Here is a 21,024-nt window from a genome sequence, read left to right on the forward strand (position 1 = left end):
TTCAGAATAATCAGATGCAAATAGCGTTCGTTGACAGATAAATAATTTTATCTGTCAACCTCACCCATCAAACGCAGGGGGCGGGGTTAACGCTGCCATGCAGCTTCTCTAACATTTGATTGTAAGTTATTCAAAGTAAGTCAAAACAGGTCGATCCTAGATAATCGATTGCTTGTGTAGACTTGGGGCAGCCAGGTATCCCAGAATGCATTTCAAATCACAGGCAGCAATGTTGGTGGTGTAGTTTTAAAATAGCCCGTTTTTCTGTCACCAACTACACTTTTAACAGTGTTTTAGCTGCGAATGTCGCGCTGTAATCTTCACATGTCGGGTCAGGTTGTCAACATAGAACATGTTTGCAAAAGTGTTTAGATGTTTTCAGAGCTTTCAGTAGCTCTGCTAACAGTCAGCATGCAGAGTGCACCGAGGGGGTTACGTTAACCGGTTTGTTTACATATTCCACTCTCCGTGTTCCACATGTTGCATTCGCAGATTCTCATTTTCACCGAACGATCGTCTCTTTCCACCTGCTCTTGTGTCTCTGTGCTTCTGTAACATAAAGAACGAGCTGACATTTTTCTCACGAAACCAGCGATCAGCTCAACAGACCCTCAGTTTACCTGCATGCATCCTCCTCCTCACCTGTCAGCTGTTTAACACCTGCTGCTAATTCAAGAAACGCGCCCACGTTACCTGGTGATAGTCACAGTTTAACTGGGCAGCCGGTGCTCGATATTACGCAACCTCAGCACATTTTTCTGCACAAGATAAGTAAATATAGTTTTTCCCGAGCGCAGAGCTGCTGGAGCTTGTTTCCCAACAGAGCACTTTATAGGCGAACCCACTTTATCAGCGGCTGATGTCCAATCACCGGCACACAGCTTTGAAACCTCACCTGAGTTTTAGCTCTCAGTGGTTAAACGCTGGACTTAATTCACTCAGGTTCTGTCTGTCGGGTCACGTTTACTTCGCTGTTTTATTTACAACTGAGCAAATCGGTTTGGCTGAGGTTAAAGTTACGTTTCATAACTGCACAGTTTTACAGACGTTTAATGGTTCACTGGCACATGTGTTAGACTGAACCATTCGCTTTTCTTTATCTGGTGTGTTTTGGATTTAACAGTAAATTTTGAGATTAAACTGACTTTTAAAATGTTTTTATACAAAGAGGAAAGAGAAGGCGCATTTCCACCGAGAGGAGCAGAGTTTCCAACTACATGTTCATAATGCAGACTGCAACCTGGACAGAAATATTATATCATCTGTTTTTTAATAGTTATTCAACTGTATTCTAGGCACCAGCGATCTGTTAGAATTTTTAGAGTTTACTTAACTAAAAATAAATGAGGTTAACATATAATTTGTGTGATTTTCTTTCTCTCTCTCTCTTTTTATTCATTTATTTATTTTTTTGCTTTTTCGGTCATGTTATGTTTAACTGTCAAAGGTTTGTTACAAACTATGAAACACATGGTGCAGACTTCTGGATGTCAGAAGAAAACTAATACTGCTAATAAGGCAGGAAGGTGTCCTTTAAAACTAAACATGTTAGTAGGACTTTACATCATAGTTTATGAAATAGCAGGTGTATTTCAGTAATAGCTACTGATTTCAGTGTAGTAGTGAACAGTCACACAGCTCACGTGGTCATCTGTGATACTCCTTAACTATAATTTATCCAGGTTAACTTCAGTTAACTCTGAGCGGCTGGATCGACGGAGGTCAGACAACAATTTTACATGTATGATCTTAAAACAGGACACAGCCATTGTCCGTCCTGGCCTCATATCAAATGTGAACGCAGACTGAGTCTATGTTTGACGATTGCTTTATATCTAATCTTACTCTCAAACATTTAAACAGTCTGCAGCTGAGGGAACACAAACTCAAATTGTCGGAACAGGTTTGCTCGTTTCTTGCGTTCATTTGGTGATTTATTAAATGTATAACTGTTATTCTAATCTGCTGCTGAGTCTCTTACGCTGATGAAAATGCAGAAAACACAGATCACACCTGTTCAACCAATCGCTTTCATTCCACTTTCACAAACTGACGGTTCATCTACAGTGTTGCGTTAGACTGCTATATTTTTGTGTTCTTTATGCTGTAGATGTTCACGTCTCTGGAATAGTTGGCAGTATTAAGGATGCTTTTCTGTAAAATCATATTGATATGACCCGTGAATTATTCGTAGATGACCGATTAGTCAGCTGGGAAACTCTGGGTTACCTCAGAGAGCTGAAGATATCGTGGATATGCTGACCTCGCTCTGTGGTGTACAGGTCACTTTACCCTCATGATTAATATTCACAATAAAAATATTAGCCGAACATCATGAAGTCTGTATGTGTGTCATAGTGTCGAACAACCTTTGTACAGTTAAAGCCAGCAGTTACTACATGAGGAAACACCAACGTTATCTCTTTTATGCGTTTATACGCAGGTCACGCTGATTACTGAACAAAAACCCAAAGATCAGCTGTTAATCGAATTTATTTGCTCTCTCTCCTCCTTAAACATGTTTTTAATGTTAGTTATAATTCAGAATTATACTGAAACATGTATGACGAACATCAGGAAATAAAACCCTGATAAACATAACCTCAGTAAAAGAAGTCCGTGTCAGCGGGGGTTATTACAGGTGTACCCGGGCCTGCGCTTTGTCGGCGGTAATAACAGCTCGATTGCTTGCGAGGCGAGCGGGTCTATCCACGCTTTGCCGTGAGACTGGGCAGACATCTCCGAAATCATCGAAGCACTTTTGCAAAGAGGCTGTATCTTGAGAAACCGACCAGACACATGAAGATTAAACCACTACATTCTCGGCTAAAAAAATATTAAAACTGTATTTGGTGACACACAAACAGGGTTTTTCAAAGTTCAGTTCTGTTAGTTTCCACATGCTGGTTGTTGCGTGCTAAAAACAATGGCCACCAGGCCAAAGCAATGGTTTTGAGTCGATCAGCGTTAACCCCGCCCCCTGATTTTGATGGGTGAGGTTGACAGATAAAATTATTTCATGATGAGAGCCAGGCGCCAGGACTGCCAAAATGAAATAAATAAATATATCATTAAATAATTAATTAAATGTGTCAATAATTAATTAAAATGTGAAATACATAAATAATTAATTAAATGTGTCAATAATTAATTAATTACATGTGTCATAACTATTTATTTAATTAATTATTTCCCATTTTAATTAATTATTGACACATTTAATTAATTATTTAATGGTGTATTTAATTAATTCATTATGGCAGTCCTGGCGTTCCATATGGATAACGTGATATCGATTCATTAAAATCCTGAATCGATTTTTTATATAAATGTATTTTGCCCAAAATTCCAGAATCTCAGGTGAAACGTCACAAAATTTCAACAACCACCAAACATTTAAAACAGTAAATGAGAGCAGGAGCACAGCCTCTGCACAAAGACGTGAACACAAAGCTCGACCTGCCGATCAGAATCAGTGAGATGTGACTTTCTCACCCGACGGCACAGACACGGTCGGGGCTGAAAGCCGACAGCTCGCTGATTCTGATGTTTCGGTGGGTCGAGCTTTGTGTTCACGCCCTTTATGCGCTGATTCTAAAGCTGTTAGTTTGATCTCCAAACAATATTGACTGAACCAGCAGCAAAAGAAGATCCAAACTAGCTTCACATAAACATCGTCATGAACTCACTCTGACTTTTGCTGTTTTGCTTCCACCAGGATGCACAGCTCCCTCTCTCTCCCTCTCTCTCTCTCCCTCTCTCTCTCTGTACTTCAAGAACAGATTCCTGTCTAAAAATCTGTTTTCTTCATTATTCGCTTGCTTGTTACGCACAAGTCTACCGTTGTTTACAGGCTGTCAGCCGACGTTTTTTTTTCCTTTTACTTACCGAAAACTTAATTTCTGCCGTTGAATACTGAACAAATTTAAACTTTTTAAAATTATGCAAAATGCAAAACGCTGTGTCTCTAATAAAACCGCTGTAACTTCATAAGTAATGTTCATATGTTGATTAATGGTTTTCTTTTGTTTTTGATGTGCTGCAGAATATTTTTATAAAATCCCAGAACAGGAAAATCTCCTTCTTGTTTTTCTGTTTTATCTTCAGCTACTTTGACACAAAGGCCTCTGCTGTGACGCTCACACCTTTGATAAAGTCTTGCGTGTGTCAGCTTCCTTTTTATTGATACAAAAATATGTAAATGTACTGATCTGAATTATAATATTTCTGACTGTCTGAGGCAAAATTTTCCAGATTCAAATGGAATCGTGGCTCAAATCGATTCAGGACCTTGTGAATCGGAATCGAATCGATTCTAGAAATCAGTGACGATACCCAGCCCTATTTGGCACCACATAAATAAACTGCAGTATGTTGTACTGGTACACAGCAGATGTGGTGTTCATGGTCAGTGTTTAGTTACATCAAGATGAGCTGACATCAGTTTATATTTAAGGCTGAACTCACTGAATTCTACCTTTTATAATAAATCGTTATACTGTCAGTTTGTGCATCATCTCCGTATATATTGTTGAATCCACCACAAACCACATATTGGAGTAAACATACAGGACTGTTGATCAAAGCTTCACAAAAATATTATTATTATTATTATTTCTCAGTTATTCTTTTCTCCACACATTTGTTCCACCACCTGCCAGTTATGTGCAGCCCATCCCAGCGATCAAAGTGAAAGTCCAGTAATAATCATATTGTTATGTTTAACCAGAGCTGGTGTGTTTCCCTAAATTTGATCACTTGTTCTGCATAAATATATACTGAAAAATTAAACAAATCTGATGTGGATGAATTCTCTGTTCTGTAGAAAGTAAAAGCTTAAAATGAGGACACCATGTGACTCTGTCCCAAACTCCAGATGCTACACTAACATATATGGACACTATAATTACATAAACCTTTGTTACATTTTCTGCTCTGTAAAGAAAAAAGAACAAATCTAAAGACAAACAGATTGAACATCAAAGAAACGTGGTGACGAGCAGCGAACCTGCAGTGAAACTTACCTGTGATGCCCCAGCCAGTGATCACACAGGCAGTCAGCCTCTTCTCCAGCTTGTCACCTGGCTCTGGCAGACACACGGCACCAGTGTGAGGGTTGAACGCCACACAGTTTCCCTCTGTGCCTTTCAGACGCAGCAGGGCTATATCGTACTCCCAGCTTTGACTGTGGTACTTTGTGTGAATGATGATGCGTTCTGGGGACAACGTGCGTTCGAAGTCATCTTGTTCCACGGTGTGGTAGTCACCGAGGCGTAAGACGTATCGCGCCGGGTCTCTGCCAAATCTGAAGGTGAGAAGAAAATCACTATAATGTCTTAAAGCTGAGGGGATTTCATCTTAATCAAAAGTGTTTATTGAAGTTTAATCAAATAAAAATAACCACAGTGAATTTAAGAAAGCAGACGGGCTTTCTGCCTTCTTTTTTCATTACTTGAATTCATACTTTTAATATTTCCTGGTTGGTTTTAGATGTTTTTTATTGTCTTGAACCGGTTGCAGCAGATGGCCCCGCCCCTCCCTGAGCCTGGTTCTGCTGGAGGTTTCTTCCTGTTAAAAGGGAGTTTTTCCTTCCCACTGTCGCCAAAGTGCTGCTCATAGGGGGTCATATGATTGTTGGGTTTTTCTCTGTATCTATGAAGCGCCTTGAGGCGACTGCTGTTGTGATTTGGCGCTATATAAATAATAATGAATTGAACTGAATTGAGCTGATAGGCAGGCAAAATACAGAACTATCAGAACAATGAAGGCGTGTTTCCTGTTAGGAAAACGAAATACATGCAACTGTTGAGCCTCTAAAGTTTAATATAATCACTCCAAAAACAATAGGTAGTTCATCACAAACCAGCACAGACATAGCACCATTGATTGACACCAATTGTGTTTGATTGTGTTAATGTGGGGGGGCTGGTTGACCTCGGATGACCTCTAAAAATTGTAATGATATCATTGAAAGAAAAGCAGCACAAACGTTTAACATCAATTTGTTTGATTTGAAGACGGTGGGGGGGCCAACATCACTCAGATTAGAAACAGTGTGAGTGAACTGCCTCCTACCTCTTGAAGCAGTGGGCAGCAGTAACGAGCCAACAGGAGTTGATGAGTGAGGCGCCACACAGAGGATGATTGCCTTTAGACTGGGACCGGAGCCACAGGGACACCTGCCACGGCCACTCACCCCTGAAATCAACGAGTCAGACTCTCAGAGCTGTTTCAGTCTAAAGACACTGTCAAACCGCCACGAGACGTCTCAAGCAGCAACAATGTCCCACTAACATGAAACGTCTGAGTGCACATGTACGCTAACCTCAGCGACTTTTCTCCTCCTATGATTCTCCGCTGACGACGCTGACGGCCGAGTCTGCGGCCACAGCTCTGCATCGCTGCGGCACCGTTTCCCGTGGGCTCTAGTGTGTAATCACAGATGACACCTGCGTCCTCGCTGTGGCGACAATCATGGCCTTCTTGTCCTTCAGCTGGACACTGGCCCAAGGATGTTTCAGTTCCTAAGCATCGCACATTGTCCAGATGGATTGGACCCTGACCCTCACCAAAATACGCCATAGATCGAGCTTTAGCCACGCCACTGCAAGGACAGCATGGAGACAAAACGATCCACTTATTCTTTTATTGTATGAGTGTAGATGTCATTTTGTGTGCTGTATTGTGCAGGCATTTATTCTCCCTTCATACACACATTCATATACAGCTGTATTCATTGCTGTTATGCACTTTGCGATATCACACACTCTCCTACAGCCACCTATATGAATCATAACCATCACCCTGAATACAGAACACAAGAGGACGAATCTTTTCACCTACAACAGGAAAAACCTCTGACTACTGTCCAGCCTTCTGGGACAAATATATCTGTAAAAATATCGTCCTACTAACGTGAATCCCAGCTGTCTACAAACTACAGCTGCATTAGCGTCATTCCAGCCATCATCGCACACACTTCCCCACTGGCCGTCAACAAACACTTCCACTCTGCCCTCCCTCCTGGTCTCTCCTGCAACCAAACGCACCAGAGGGCCTGAAAACAGAGATCAGAGGGACAATCACAGTGAAACACTGATTTTCAGTTGGTGGTGGCCTGCATAGTGCTACTCAGAAACCTACCTGTAGGTGCGTGATTACTTTGTATGTCGTTGCTGTGACAGAGAACGCCTACATCCTCACTGTGTGAGCAGTCGTGTTGTCTCCACTGAGAATGAGTGCAGGCCAGTAAGCTGGTCTCTGTCCCGTCACACTGCACCTCGTCCAGCTGGATCAACCCATCGCCTTCTTCGTACACCTTCTCAGGAGCCACTTCTGCTCGCCCCCTGCAGGCAGGGAAAATGCATGAATGAGACAATAGTTCCCCATAAGTTCACTCAGACTATTGTTGTGTGATATAACGACGCACTGACCTGAAACCCAGCTGTCTGCACACTACCTGGGCATTGAGCTCAGTCCAGTTGTCATCACACACAGTGCCCCATTGTCCCTGGTAGTAAATCTCCACGCGACCCTCCCGGTCGCTGTTTGCTCCCACCAGGCGAACTGCACCATCTGAGACCACACATCGCTAAATTACACACTTGTAAGTATGAACAACTTGTGTCACTGCTTTAGGTCTTTCAAAGGCTGCTACGTTTAGGTTGGACTTTAGCTTAATAGTTACTAAAAGCAGCATATCAACACAAAACTAAAGGTGAAAACCAACTCACTAAACTAAAACTTTCCTTTTTGCTAAAGCATATAGTTAGGGCTGGACCAGGTGACCCTGAATCCTCCCTTAGTTATCCTGCAATAGATGTAGGCTGCCGGGGGATTCCCATGATGCATTGAGTTTTTCCTTTCCAGTCACCTTTCTCACTCACTATGTGTTAACAGACCTCTCTGTATTGAATCATATCTGTTATTAACCTCTGTCTCTCTTCCACAGCATGTCTTTTATCCTGTCTTCCTTCTCTCACCCCAACCAATCACAGCAGATGGCCCCGCCCCTCCCTGAGCCTGGTTCTGCTGGAGGTTTCTTCCTGTTAAAAGGGAGTTTTTCCTTCCCACTGTCGCCAAAGTGCTGCTCATAGGGGGTCATATGATTGTTGGGTCTTTCTCTGTATCTATGAAGCGCCTTGAGGCGACTTTTGTTGTGATTTGGCGCTATATAAATAAAATTGAATTAAACAGTGTTAACAAAAGCTCACAGGAAGTTTTACCCACAACAAAAAACTGTTGACCTTGTAGCGGCTCTAAAGGAAAAAATAGGTCATCAAAGTCTTAGGACTAAAATATATATATAACATATAAGTCACACAGTGTGCACATAAACACACCAGACCCAAAGAAAAAGCTGAGCATCACTCGAATTTATAGTCACATAGAGGCTGGGGTTGGCTCTGACCTGTATATGGATTGCAGGACACCCCTGCATCTTCCATGTGTTTGCAGTTGTGCTGTTCCCAGTTGCTATGAGGACAATCTTCTAGAGAGAGTTCATTGCCTGTGCACTGAACCCGATCCAGCAAAACTGGACCAAAACCCTGGCCGAAGTGGGCCCGCGTCCATGCTTTGGCAACACCCCTGTTGGTCAGGACAATTGAAAATTTACATATGCACGACAACAGCGGTCTCCAACCTTTTTTGCGCCACGGACCGGTTTATGCCCGACAATATTTTCACGGACCGGCCTTTAAGGTGTCGCGGATAAATACAACAAAATAAAACTAGTACCGGTATCAAAAAAAAGAAGGTTTATTCATAACACACGTGAAAAGACCCAGGAAAACTGAGTAGACGATAAAAACGATAACAAAATAACGCTGAAAACCGATAAAAACCCTGAAAACCACACATTTCACACCTGAGCCTCAACTCTCGCGGCCCGGTACCAAACGACTCACGGAACGGTACCGGTCCGAGGCCCGGGGGTTGGGGACCGCTGCTCTACAAGATACCAGAAATATGTTATGAATACATGAATAAGCTGAGGATGTACGTCCCAAATATATGTACAGTGAGCATTAGTGCTGGTATGTGATCCTGCATATATTAAGTGTTTTCCTGTGTTATCTTTGACCCGCCCTCACATGTCTCCCAGTTGGACTTTTAGACGTTGTTTTCCAGATTCTGGACCTTCTTCATCTCCTCATAAAGATTTGCTCTTTATTAACTCTACCACAAGTCTGCATCCTGGGTCCTCGACTAAACTATCCAATTCAGGGTTGCAGGGAGGTTGAAGGCTATCCCAGCTACCTTATTGGGGGGAGAGATGGGGTACATCCTGGACAGGTTGGCAGTCTGTCAGAGGGCTAACACAGAGAGACAGACAGCCATTCACGCTCACTTTCACACCTATGAGCAGTTTATAATCACTAGTTAACCTAACCACACTAACTGCATGTCTTTGGACTTTGGCCAGAATTCCTGGAGAGAACTCACACAGACATGGAGAGAAACATGCAAGCTCCACACAGAGAGGGCCTGGCTACACTCAGGACCTTCTGTCTATAAGGACAACAGTGTAAAATAAAAGTCATTCAAGCATAAAGTAGTTATATGTTCCTTATTATGGCATAATATTTCATTGCATTACAGGCTTTGTTCTTAATTGCACTTAATTGTAGCCACATTGACTTCTGCATGTCTAAGTTGTAACAATGTTACCCAGGGTGAATTATAATGTTGCATTTCATAAGATAATTTGGCTAAAATCAAAGTGCTAAGATACTGTTTGTGTCAGCGTTGGCACATTTTCAAAGCTGTTTCTTAAAAACAAAAGCATGGAGACGTTCCTCGACTCTAGCTGCCGTCTAACTACAGCCACATCGAAGGTGCAGCGATAGCTGTATGACATGTAAACAGTTACATGTGGTTTAACTTACCAATGTGACAATGCCGTGATCATCCAAACACATTTTCTGAAATGTTGTCTTCCTTCCAACTACACTATTGTTGGCTTCATGACCTCAGCTCCTTGTTGTTGCTCCCAGGCTGGAAAGCACAAAAATCTTACTCCATTCTGGAAACATGGTAAACGGACTAGTACGTATAGACCAGCTTTCTAGTCTACTGAGCACTCAGACTTGTTTCTACTGCAATTCTCATTCACTCAGTCACATAACACTTTCATCTTTCTACACTCCAATGGCTTCATCGGGGGCGTCTTCGGCACGCGGCTGGAGTAGTCGGGATTAATCCACTGACAAACCGACTGATAGACGATTCTCCCACCTTAGTCACAGCTGCCCTGAAGGGCCTACATCATGGTCATTTACAACAGCAGCCCACCTTTCTGATGAGTTTCTAACGTCCACAATTTCATTTTCAAACCCAAAAGCAGCATCTATGTCATGTATCCCATTATCAACTCAGGCTTGTGTAAACGACGTTCCCATAATGCATTTTGTTGGTGATGTCACAGCTTTATAGAGGCCCGATAAATTAAGATGAGAAAGGGTTTATCAGGAATCTATGGTACAGTATATTATTAACAGAGATGGGCAGTAACGCGTTACTTGTAACATGTTACTGTAATCTGATTACTTTTTTCAAGTAACGAGTAAAGTAAGGGATTACTATTGCAAAAACGGTAATTAGATTACCGTTACTTTCCCGTAGGAACGCTGCGTTACTGCGTTACTAAAACCGTGATTTTTTTGCGAGAATGTCTCATGACAGTGACGTAAGCGAGTGCGACGTTCGTGACAACAGCTGTGTGCAGATCAACAATGGATCATATATCGAGTGCAGAGAGAGTATGAGCGTGCAGCGTTTAAAGCGTGGAAGTACTGACCTTACTTTGAGTTTGATTCATAAAAAGTGACAAAAACATTAGTGTCCGTTGTGCGTGGGAAGAAAACTTCTTTTTACAGAGAAAAACCCCTAAACTTCCGAGGAAGCACCGAGTAGCTACGACGTAATGGGAAACTCACAGAGAAACTCGCGGATTCTTCCACTGACCGCTGCACACCTGCACCAGGGTAACCCTCCGCCTACCCCACTCCTGCTTTACAGGTGAAAATAGAGCAACAGGACCGCTAGTCTTTGACTTTATTTATTTTCTGCTGTGTTTTACTTGCATCTGAAAGACTGAGTGTAAACACACAAAATATTTTATTTTATGTGCTGGAATGTGCAGAAAATAGGTTTAAATGTTAAACAAATTTCTTCCAGTCAGAGAATGTTGCAGATAATTAAATGTTTGCTTGATGCATAAAGTTAAAAGATTAAAACTAATAAAACAAGTTTTAAAAAGAGACTTTTCCATTTGATTACATTTTGTATGATGATTATGTAGAAAAAGTAGAATTGGGCTGAAAGATCTATCACTTTATCACCTATTCAGGTTGTAAATCGTGTTTTTAAAAAGTAACTAAGTAACTAAGTAATTAATTACTTTTGAAAATAAGTAATCAGTAAAGTAACGAGATTACTTTTTTGGGGAAGTAATTGGTAATTAGTTACTGATTACTTTTTTTAAGTAACTTGACCAACACTGATTATTAAGCTATTAGTGTGTACGGGTGAGCTTAATAAGTCTGTGTAGGTTCTCAGTCATCCAGGTGATGCTACTCTCAGGAGCGATTGAACTTCTTTAAGTTGCTTTGCAGAACTTTCTAAAGTGTGACTCTCGAGTGGTTTACCTCCTGTCTATCTTAGGATCTGTAAGTTACAAGCAACTTAAAGAAGTCCAGACATTTGTTTTCCAAGCTCCATAGATGGAGCTAGTAATAATGCCAGTAATCACAACGTGGGAGCGATAACAGCTGGAGCTGCTCCAGAGTGTGCAGATGGTGTGAGGGGAGCAGAGCGATACGTAGCTGTCGGCACCGAGTGCATGCAACATCCCCCCAAATAGTGACACAGAAGGTTTTGGAGCAGGGTTCAAACAGACGAGTGAAGACAGACTTTCTTCTGCAGAAACTTCATTTCAGTTGAAATTTGAATGTAGGGATAAGCTCACCTAAAGCCCTGAACTCATCGTTCATTAAGACTTTTACATGGAAGGACTTTACATGTAACAGGAGGGAGTCGATCCTGCCGTGGTCCTGAGGCGTTTTACTCAGCGTTTGTGTTTTGGGGCTTTCAGGTTTTGTCATTTTTGTGACTCCGGGTTTTTTTTTACATTTATATTGTTTCTTGTATTTTTTCTCTGAGTGTATTTAGCCCTGTTCTTAGTTTTCAGGTGTTTTAGAGTTTAATTCTTCTCTCAATGTTACACCACCTTCGCTTGTCTCCTAGATTTAGTTCAGCTGTGTGTCGTTCTCCCCAGCTATCTCCACTTAGGTTTCAGTAGGTTAGTTTAGTTAATTTATCCCTTTTTTGAACCGTATGTTTCATCCTTTTGTATTTTTTAATCAGTCAGTAAAGGCTTCGCTCGTTCACCTCTGACCCCTACATACAATGACAGATCTTGCGTTCTGTGTGTAGCAGCAGCTGATTTTTTCTTACCCCAAGCCCAACTGTCGACACACCACTTCTGCATCAAGATCATCCCATTGGTCGTCACAAATGGTTCCCCACCTGCCGTTATGGTACACCTCCACACGCCCCTCAAATTCCTCCAGGCCTCCTACCAGCCTTAAAGGGATTCCAGTACCTGTAAGTGTTGAAGCAACAACTGAGCCAACCATTTGTATACTAGTGACAGTAATATGTTACTCTTGTTCATTATTATTATTATTATTATTATTATTATTATTATTATTATTATTGTTGTTGTTGTTGTTGTTGTTGTTTTGAATGAACAACAGTATGATGCAGCAAGGTGAACGAGTGAAAAGTACTGAAGCCAACAAATTCAGTCAGTTCTGGGCAGCAGCTGGTTAATTTCTTGAAACTTGATGAAATCTAATTACTGATCAGGAAATCAATGGGTATGTGGCGTACAACACTAGAGGCCAACTTCAAACCAATAGCACAAGTCACCATCAAGTGAGGATCTACCAAGGAGATGCTCTGTCCCCACTGCTTCTGCATAGGCCTGAACCCCCTCAGTGAGATCATTAACAAGACTGGCTACGGATACCGACTACGGAACGGAGCAGTTGTCAGCCACCTCCTGTACATGGATGACATCAAGCTGTATGCCAAGAGTGAACGAGACATCGATTCACTGATCCACACTACCAGGCTATACAGCAATGACATCGGGATGTCGTTCGGACTGGAGAAGTGTAGTCGGATGGTAACAAAGAGAGGGAAGGTAGTCAGAACTGAGGGGACTGAACTACCAGAAGGCAACATTGCAGACATGGAGGACAGTTACAAGTACCTGGGGATCCCGCAGGCGAATGGGAACCATGAAGAGGCCGCTAGGAAAGCTGCAACCACCAAGTACCTGCAGAGGGTCAGGCAAGTCCTGAGGAGTCAGCTGAACGGTAAGAACAAGATCCGGGCCATCAACACCTACGCCCTGCCCGTGATCAGGTACCCTGCTGGGGTAATAGGCTGGCCAAAGGAGGAGATAGAGGCCAGTCTAGCACCCTGAGGCTGTACGCTAAGTGGAAGGAAGGAGGCCGGGGACTGGTGAGTGTCAGCACCACAGTCCAGGATGAGACAACGAACATCCACGAATACATCAGTAAGATGGTTCCAACCAACTGACCGAGTGCTCAGTGAATACCTCAGGCAGCAGAAACCCAAGAAAGAGGAGGGAGACGAGGAACCATCATGGAAGGACAGGCCCCTGCACGGTATGTACCACCGGCAGATAGAGGAGGTGGCTGATATCCAGAAATCCTACCAGTGGCTGGACAAAGCTGGACTGAAAGATAGCACAGAGGCACTAATCATGGCAGCACAAGAACAAGCTCTGAGTACAAGATCCATAGAGGCTGGGGTCTATCACACCAGGCAAGACCCCAGGTGCAGGCTGTGTAAAGATGCTCCAGAGACAATCCAGCACATAACAGCAGGGTGCAAGATGCTAGCAGGCAGGGCATACATGGAACGCCATAACCATAGTGTACAGGAACATCTGTGCTGAGTATGGCCTGGAAGTCCCGAGGTCAAAATGGGAGACGTCCCCAAAGGTGGTGGAGAATGACCGAGCTAAGATCCTGTGGGACTTCCAGATACAGACGGACAAAACAGTGATGGCTAACCAACCGGACATAGTGGTGGTAGACAAACAGAAGAAGACAATAATAATAATACATTTTATTTCAAGATGGGGAGAGGGGACAGAGAGAGAAAGAGAAGAAGATGGGATGGTGATCTGAGATATGGAGGGCAGAGATGATGAATAGCCTTAAATGTGTACAAGAGTATTTTGAAATTGATGTGATATTTGACCGGGAGCCAATGAAGCTGCTGCAGGACAGGAGTGATGGATAGAAGGGGTCCTGGTGATGACACGAGCAGCAGAGTTCTGGACGCGTTGGAGCATCCAGAAAAATTACAATAAAGTAATTTTGTAATTCTTTTTGTAATTTTGAGTTTGTGATGTAAGGTCACAAATCTCACCTTCAGGTTCAGCACAAAGCACCCCTGCTTCGTTTCCGTGGTTACAGTCTCCAGTGGCAAACTTCCTGTTCCAGCACTCTAGCAGGGAATTCTCGTTACCACGGCAGCCTAGACGCTCATAGTGGAAGATGGAACTGGGGCCAAAGTAGGAATGCTGTAGGGCTACACCAATCTCACTGAAAAGTACATAAACAGAGACACTCTTAGTTCAACTATCATCCAGGCAGCAGAAATGTAAATAAGGAAGACCTTTAATGGAAATGAAGACTTTAAAGATTACAGTTTTCCTCAGTTGCTTGATGTAGTTCTTACACCGGGATCATTATTCTCACTACTTTTAGTGAATTTCGGAACCTCTGAGTCTTACTCAGACGGTAATGCAGAGTACAGATAGGAAAGCCAAAAATATACAACCAGTTTGTAGGTTCACAGGGCGGGCTGGGTCAGTCCCTCCAGTGTCCCGGTTTCAACTGTGAACATCTTACATCTTCTGAACTGAACTCAGAATCTCTTCTTCATTTAACTTTTATACCTGTTCATCTTTGTCCCTCCTCTCCTACCGGACGTCACATGTTCTGAGATGACATCTGACCTCACCCAGTGGGACATCCAATCACATTATTTACATCTAATCACCTGATGTCCACCCACACCTTATCATCCTCTCTCTAACTTACACGATTTAACACAAAGTTTTCTTTGTTTCATGTTCTTCTTTTGTGTCATTCTTAACATAGCATATTGGAACATTAACCACACATGGATGTAAATCATGTTTCATCGAGTTTATGTAATGATGATGCTTTCTCAAGTGACAAACGTGGCCAGCAGAAATCATTTATGGTTTCTAATAAAAACTAGCAAGTTTAGAAATGCTGGGGTAAAAGCACAGTGCTTGATTTCTTTGCAGTAACCTTTAATTTCATAGGTTTGCTAATAGTCTTATCTTGATCTATATTTACATTAACAAGCAGCTGAAACGACATTAAAAGACATAATAACAGTTAAATACCACATTTTCTGCACAAGCACAGTAACATAATATTGCATTACATTTAAACTCTGGTGGTCACCTGTTCCTGAAAGGATTCTGGTGCCATTTTTTGTATGTTGCTGAAACATTACATTAGTAAATGCCTCACTCTACTCAGCTGGGTTCAAATGAAAGCTCTGCCGTTACCTTAGTCCAAGCTGTCTGCATATGACACTGGCATCACGCTCAGTCCAGTGTGTGTCACATACTGCGCCCCACTTGTTATTCACATACACCTCCAGACGGCCACTGTTGCCTGAACCCCCCACCAGTCTGGCTGCACCTACACACATCAGGAAGAATTTCAACAAGCAGAACAATAATAACAAAATAAAATTTCATTTTTAAACAAGCATCTTTATGAAATCAATGGTTTGATCTTTCTAGCAATAGTGAAGTGTTACTGGCACCTATGACGATACAACAGAGCTCCTCAGAGGAAACTGTGGACTGTGTGGAACACTGTCACTTTGAGCAAAGGTAAATATGCTTAAAAAGGAAAAAGACGATCGCAGAAAGATATAGAAAGGCTTTTGCTTCAAAATTGAATCTACAAGGGGACAATGACATGAATGCATATACAGGATGCACCCAGGCCATCTGCAGCCCCCAAAAGCACTGAAGCCCTAAGGCCATACAACCTGATGACAACTGCAAGCCCACTGCAGCCGAAACATGACAAAGGCCCCAGACGGGGAGGCTCCCACGCCAAAAGACAACCAGACAACCAGAGGCAACAGGCAGCCCTGTGAGAGGCTTTCCCACCACAAGCTGAGGACAGGACACCAGGTCCTCGGGTACACGCTGGAGCCTCTTCAACTAACTTTCTCTGGATCTGGAACATAGCATAGCCCAAGATCACCTTGGGAAACTGGTCACTGATGCTGAAGCCTGCCTCCTTACCGTCTCCTGGATGCTTGAAAACACTACGATGTCTCACTGTGGGCCTGAAGAGTGATAACAGTTTTTTTATTATTTTTATTTCCTACTCAGAGGCAGGTCATCCCCTTGGTGAGGGATGTCAACAACTCTTGGAAGACTCTTCTGCAGCGAGTGTTTTCACCTGTTGACACCACTGAGTTCAATTCAATTTTATCTATAAGGCTACGTTCACACTGCAGGCGAAAGCGCATCAAATCCGATTTTTTGACCCTATGTGACCCATATCCAATCATGCTGTGACAGTGTGAACGGCACAAATCCGATATTTTCAAATCCGATCTGGGTCACTTTCGTATGTGGTACTGAATCCGATACATATCCGATGTTTTAGAAAGCTGCTGTTTGATGGTCATGTCGCATTAAATCCGTCTTTTACGTCACTGACACAAGACAGACGCCAATTATCAGCGCCGGAGAAGACATCGCGAACACTTCCTGGCCAACCAGTGTAGATGTCAGTGAAACTGTTGGGAAGACAACGTTGGAGAAACGTGAACATTTTATTTGTTCTGTATAATCTGCAGATTCTGACAGAAATCTGCTACTATCCTTTGAAGCAGCGCTCCTCTAAAACAGCAATAAGGATCATTATTAGGTTATTTACATTATTATGTAAATAACAGAATAACTTAAAGCAAAAATTGGGAAACGTGAAGTCCGAAGTCTTTATATTAACGGCCATCAGTCAAACAATACTGTTGCTCTGGGTCTAAACAGAGCGCGTTGTGTGTGACGTCTTCTTTTGCGCATGCGGCCGCTTTGAGCGTTCACACTAGAGCGCGTTTGCTGTCGCATTTTATTTGTAATGTGAACGAGCAGACAAAAAAATCGGATTTGATCAAAAAATCTGAATTGAGCATCAAGACCTGCAGTGTGAACGTAGCCAAAAGCACCAAATCACAACAGCAGTTGTCTCAAGCCAACCAAACAGAGCCTGAAACTCATTGTGAAGAATTTCCAGTAGCAACAGGTGTCAGAACTGGACAGTCTTTAATCTATAGACTCCAAAATGTTCACTGTTTCAGAGGAGTCATCAGCTGTGCTTCCTGGGTGGATGGAGAGCCTTTGCTGCTGCAACGAGCTGGCACCTTGTTTGGTTTCCCCACAACACCTAACTCGAAACAATCATCATCCTAATACCCAGAATATACTTTTATTACCTTTAAGACTGTCCACAAATAAACTGGTGGAAAAGAATAATGAATGAGTGCATCATCATAGCGCTCCCACATCCATATTTAGTGCAATCTGATCACTTTCTGACCACTTAAGGTGTTTTAGACTACATGCCATCTTCAGACACCTGCTGCCCACCCTTGATTCACCTTGATGACAATCACAATAAGCCCATCCAATGGCTCCAGAGGTCTTTCGGATGAAGCACCACGGTTTGGTTTCTCTGTCTGGGCTTCGGCAGAAGTTATGGTCTCCCAGGCCTCGGTTTGGATACTGCTGCATGTAGTCTGGGAAGTTAGTCCACCTTAAGCATGGGGAGCCTGCGTCTGTGTGAGAAACCGAGCCGTTATAGTAGCCCAGTTTACTGAGACCCTCTGAACAGGACAGCAGCACTGCAGACACAGACAATCATCATGTCAGTCAGACAATATTTTAATAAAATCACCTTCCATACATACTTTTCATTTTATACAAACACAAATGGTTCTTTACACAGAGCATCTCGAGATGTTAAGAAGATGAGAGAGATGAGGTTAAATAAATAGAACAATGATTGTAAATAAGCCTTCACTCGGTGTAAACATTATAAACTTCAGTGAGAAGCACAAACAGAGCACGTGTGATAAAAAGACGCTAACTCCAACATGTAGATGAAACATCTGGAATAAAGGGGCGTGGCTTCTCTTGCTGAGGAGTCTGACTATGAGAGCTACTGTTGTACCCTGACTTTGGTCGTGTTTAGTTATTTATTTACTCATTTAAACGTTCCCAACTGTCTCATAGCTGGTTTTTGTGCTCGGTTTATGCAACGTAAGAAAGTGAAACATTTATTTATTATTATTATTTTCATGTTTTGGCTGCGATCAAATGCATCTAATAAAAATTATTCATATTATTATCGTTACAATCACCTGAATGACCAACTGGACGACTGACAGTGATGCTGAGCAGACTCAAGCTCACATCCTTTGAGGGGCTCAGCAACATGTTGGAGATCTTCGACCAGTCTGTGGCAGCGAATGCCATCGATTTTGCTTTTTCTGGTGTAGTATTTATAGGACATATACTACTATTATTATTCTCTTGTCAGCCTTACTTTTCTTCTTACCTTATTTTTACTTTTCTTTGTTTTTATCGCTGCTGTATGTGTAACATTTCTTAGACATAAGACCCAAACTGAAGTCAGGTGACATAAGGAATACACGACAGTGATTTTGATCAAAGCTCGTTCTATTCTGTGAAGACGACATCAGACTGGAATTGTTCATAAAGCTTTTTGCCAGACAATTGAGCACAAACCTGAGAAACTTATTGATTTTATTCTTATTCATTTTTTATCTTCTTACTCTATTTATATTTATATTTATATTGTATCCTGTTCTTATTTATTTTATCTTTTTACCCTGTATATATCCTATTGTGTCATATCTCCACTGTTTCCTCGGAGGGCGCTCTCTGCACTGGCGCTGTGATCGACCGTGGCTGCTGGGGCTCTGGGGGGTCCTCTCAGCCTGGCTGGGGGGCTTCTTTGCCTCCCTCCTGCTGTGTGCCCAGCCTGGAGGCTGAGACCGCAGTGCTTTTAACCATGTAAAGCACTTTGTGCTACATTTTTGTATGAAAAGTGCTTTATAAATAAAGATTGATTGAAACGACTCAAGGATTTTAGATACGAAGCTTAGGTTAGATATAAAATGACAGTTATTGTAATTCCTGAGATGAGAGACTTCAATAATAATTTGCTTCTGGAGTTCTATGAAACACAGCAATCTGCAGCGTTTCCACACCCTGATTTACTGTCTGGGACTATTCCTCAGCACTGGCCAAACATTACTCACCTAAAATGTTTTCCTTATCTGACAAAATTATTTATTTATTCACTGATACTTGCTGATAGCTGCACTGATGAGTTGCCTGACAGGTATGTACATATAATGCGTAGCACATGGAGCTTCGTTCCCCTCCAGCTGGATCTCAAAGACCAAATACAGAAAAGAACTTACCTGCACGCTGAACTACATTGAAGTGCGCCCACTGAGAAATCTGTTAAAGAAATACAAACCACAAACGCAATGTGAATATTACAGAGCAACAAGAAACAGATATTTTAACCAAACTAAATGTTCTATTATTATATTATAATGAAATATCATACAACCATAAAGGCGGGATTACTGTGTCAAATGTAGATAAAGTCCAATTATTTAAAAAGCTGATAAAGCAATATTTAAATTCATAACAAAACACTGAAAACTTAGTAAACTTAACACGGGAATGTTGAGAAGAAGTCTGGGATGTCTGTTTAGGAACATTTTGCAACTAATCAGGTGAATTAAATTAGTAACAGGTCACCAACATGACTGCAATAACAAAGAGAAACCCAATTAATTATATGACCCCATATGAGAAAGTGCTCAGTGACAGTGGGAAAGAAAAACTTTTAACAGAAACAAATCTCCAGCATAACCAGGCTCGGGAAGAGGCAGCCATCTGCCACCACCAGTTGGGGGTCAGGGGAAGAAGATAAAAGACTGTGGCAGAGAGCCAGAGGTTAACAGTAACTGATGGTTAAATGCAGTGTGGTGTATAAACACCTAGTGAGTGAAAAAAGGTGTGTGAAGAAGAAACACTCAGTACAGTATAACCCTTACCACCCTGAGCCTATTGCAACGTGACTGGGGCCTGATTATTTAAGACCTTGTATGTGAGGAGCAGGAGTTTGATTTCTGGATTTAACAGGAAGCCAAAACAGGAGAAATCTGCTCTCTCTTTCTAGTCCCTGTCAGTACTCTTGCTGCAGCATTTTGGATTAGCTGAAGGCTTTTCAGTGAGTTTTTTGGACATCCTGATAATAATGAATTGCAGTAGTCCAGCCTGGAAGTAATAAATGCATGAACTAGTTTTTCAGCGTCACTCTGAGACAGGATATTTCTAACTTTAGAGATGTTGCGCAAATGGAAGAACGCAGTCTTACATATTTGTTTAATATGTGCGTTGAAGGACATATCCTGGTCAAAAATGACTCCAAGGTTCCTCACAGTGTTACTGGAGGCCAAGGTAATGCCATCCAGAGTAAGAATCTGCTTAGATACCATATTTCTAAGCTTTTAAGGGCTCAGAAAATATTCTGTTTTGTCAGAATTTAGTAGCAGTAGGTAGAGTGTTCGCCCCATGATCAGAGGGTCGGGGGTTCAAATCCACTGAACGGCTACCCCTGAGCAAGGCACCATCTCTACACACTGCTCCCCGGGCGCTGGACTGGTGGCTGCCCACTGCTCTACTCAGTGAATGGTTTAAATGTAATTTCCTAACATTACAAAGTATACATTATTAAAAGGAGGAACAGAAAAAAATAATATGAAGATCAGATTAAAAAATAAATATTTCTCCCTCCAGTTATT

General features: G+C 42.1%; 1 protein-coding gene across 3 annotated transcripts in view; it reads right to left on the reverse strand.

The window, feature by feature from the left end:
* The window catches only part of LOC102793538 (neurotrypsin), a 70,632-nt gene that overhangs the window by 2,245 nt on the left and 47,363 nt on the right, over nt 1–21,024 (reverse strand). For 2 of the 3 annotated variants that reach the window (XM_087837518.1, XM_087837516.1), the window contains 12 exons: nt 19,627–19,666; nt 17,776–18,018; nt 15,656–15,791; nt 14,476–14,651; nt 12,460–12,607; nt 8,411–8,589; nt 7,434–7,575; nt 7,144–7,346; nt 6,916–7,057; nt 6,326–6,604; nt 6,076–6,198; nt 5,025–5,305 (listed from right to left, as the gene is read on the reverse strand). In XM_087837518.1, the coding sequence (XP_087693644.1) occupies nt 5,025–5,305; nt 6,076–6,198; nt 6,326–6,604; nt 6,916–7,057; nt 7,144–7,346; nt 7,434–7,575; nt 8,411–8,589; nt 12,460–12,607; nt 14,476–14,651; nt 15,656–15,791; nt 17,776–18,018; nt 19,627–19,666 (2,092 nt within the window). The remainder of the gene's footprint in view (nt 1–5,024; nt 5,306–6,075; nt 6,199–6,325; nt 6,605–6,915; nt 7,058–7,143; nt 7,347–7,433; nt 7,576–8,410; nt 8,590–12,459; nt 12,608–14,475; nt 14,652–15,655; nt 15,792–17,775; nt 18,019–19,626; nt 19,667–21,024) is intronic. The other variant, XM_087837519.1, reaches the window with a different exon arrangement.

Source organism: Neolamprologus brichardi, unplaced genomic scaffold (genome assembly GCF_056152115.1).
Source record: "Neolamprologus brichardi isolate AB-2024 unplaced genomic scaffold, ASM5615211v1 NODE_ptg000033l+_length_6344489_cov_1, whole genome shotgun sequence".
NCBI lineage: Eukaryota > Metazoa > Chordata > Actinopteri > Cichliformes > Cichlidae > Neolamprologus > Neolamprologus brichardi.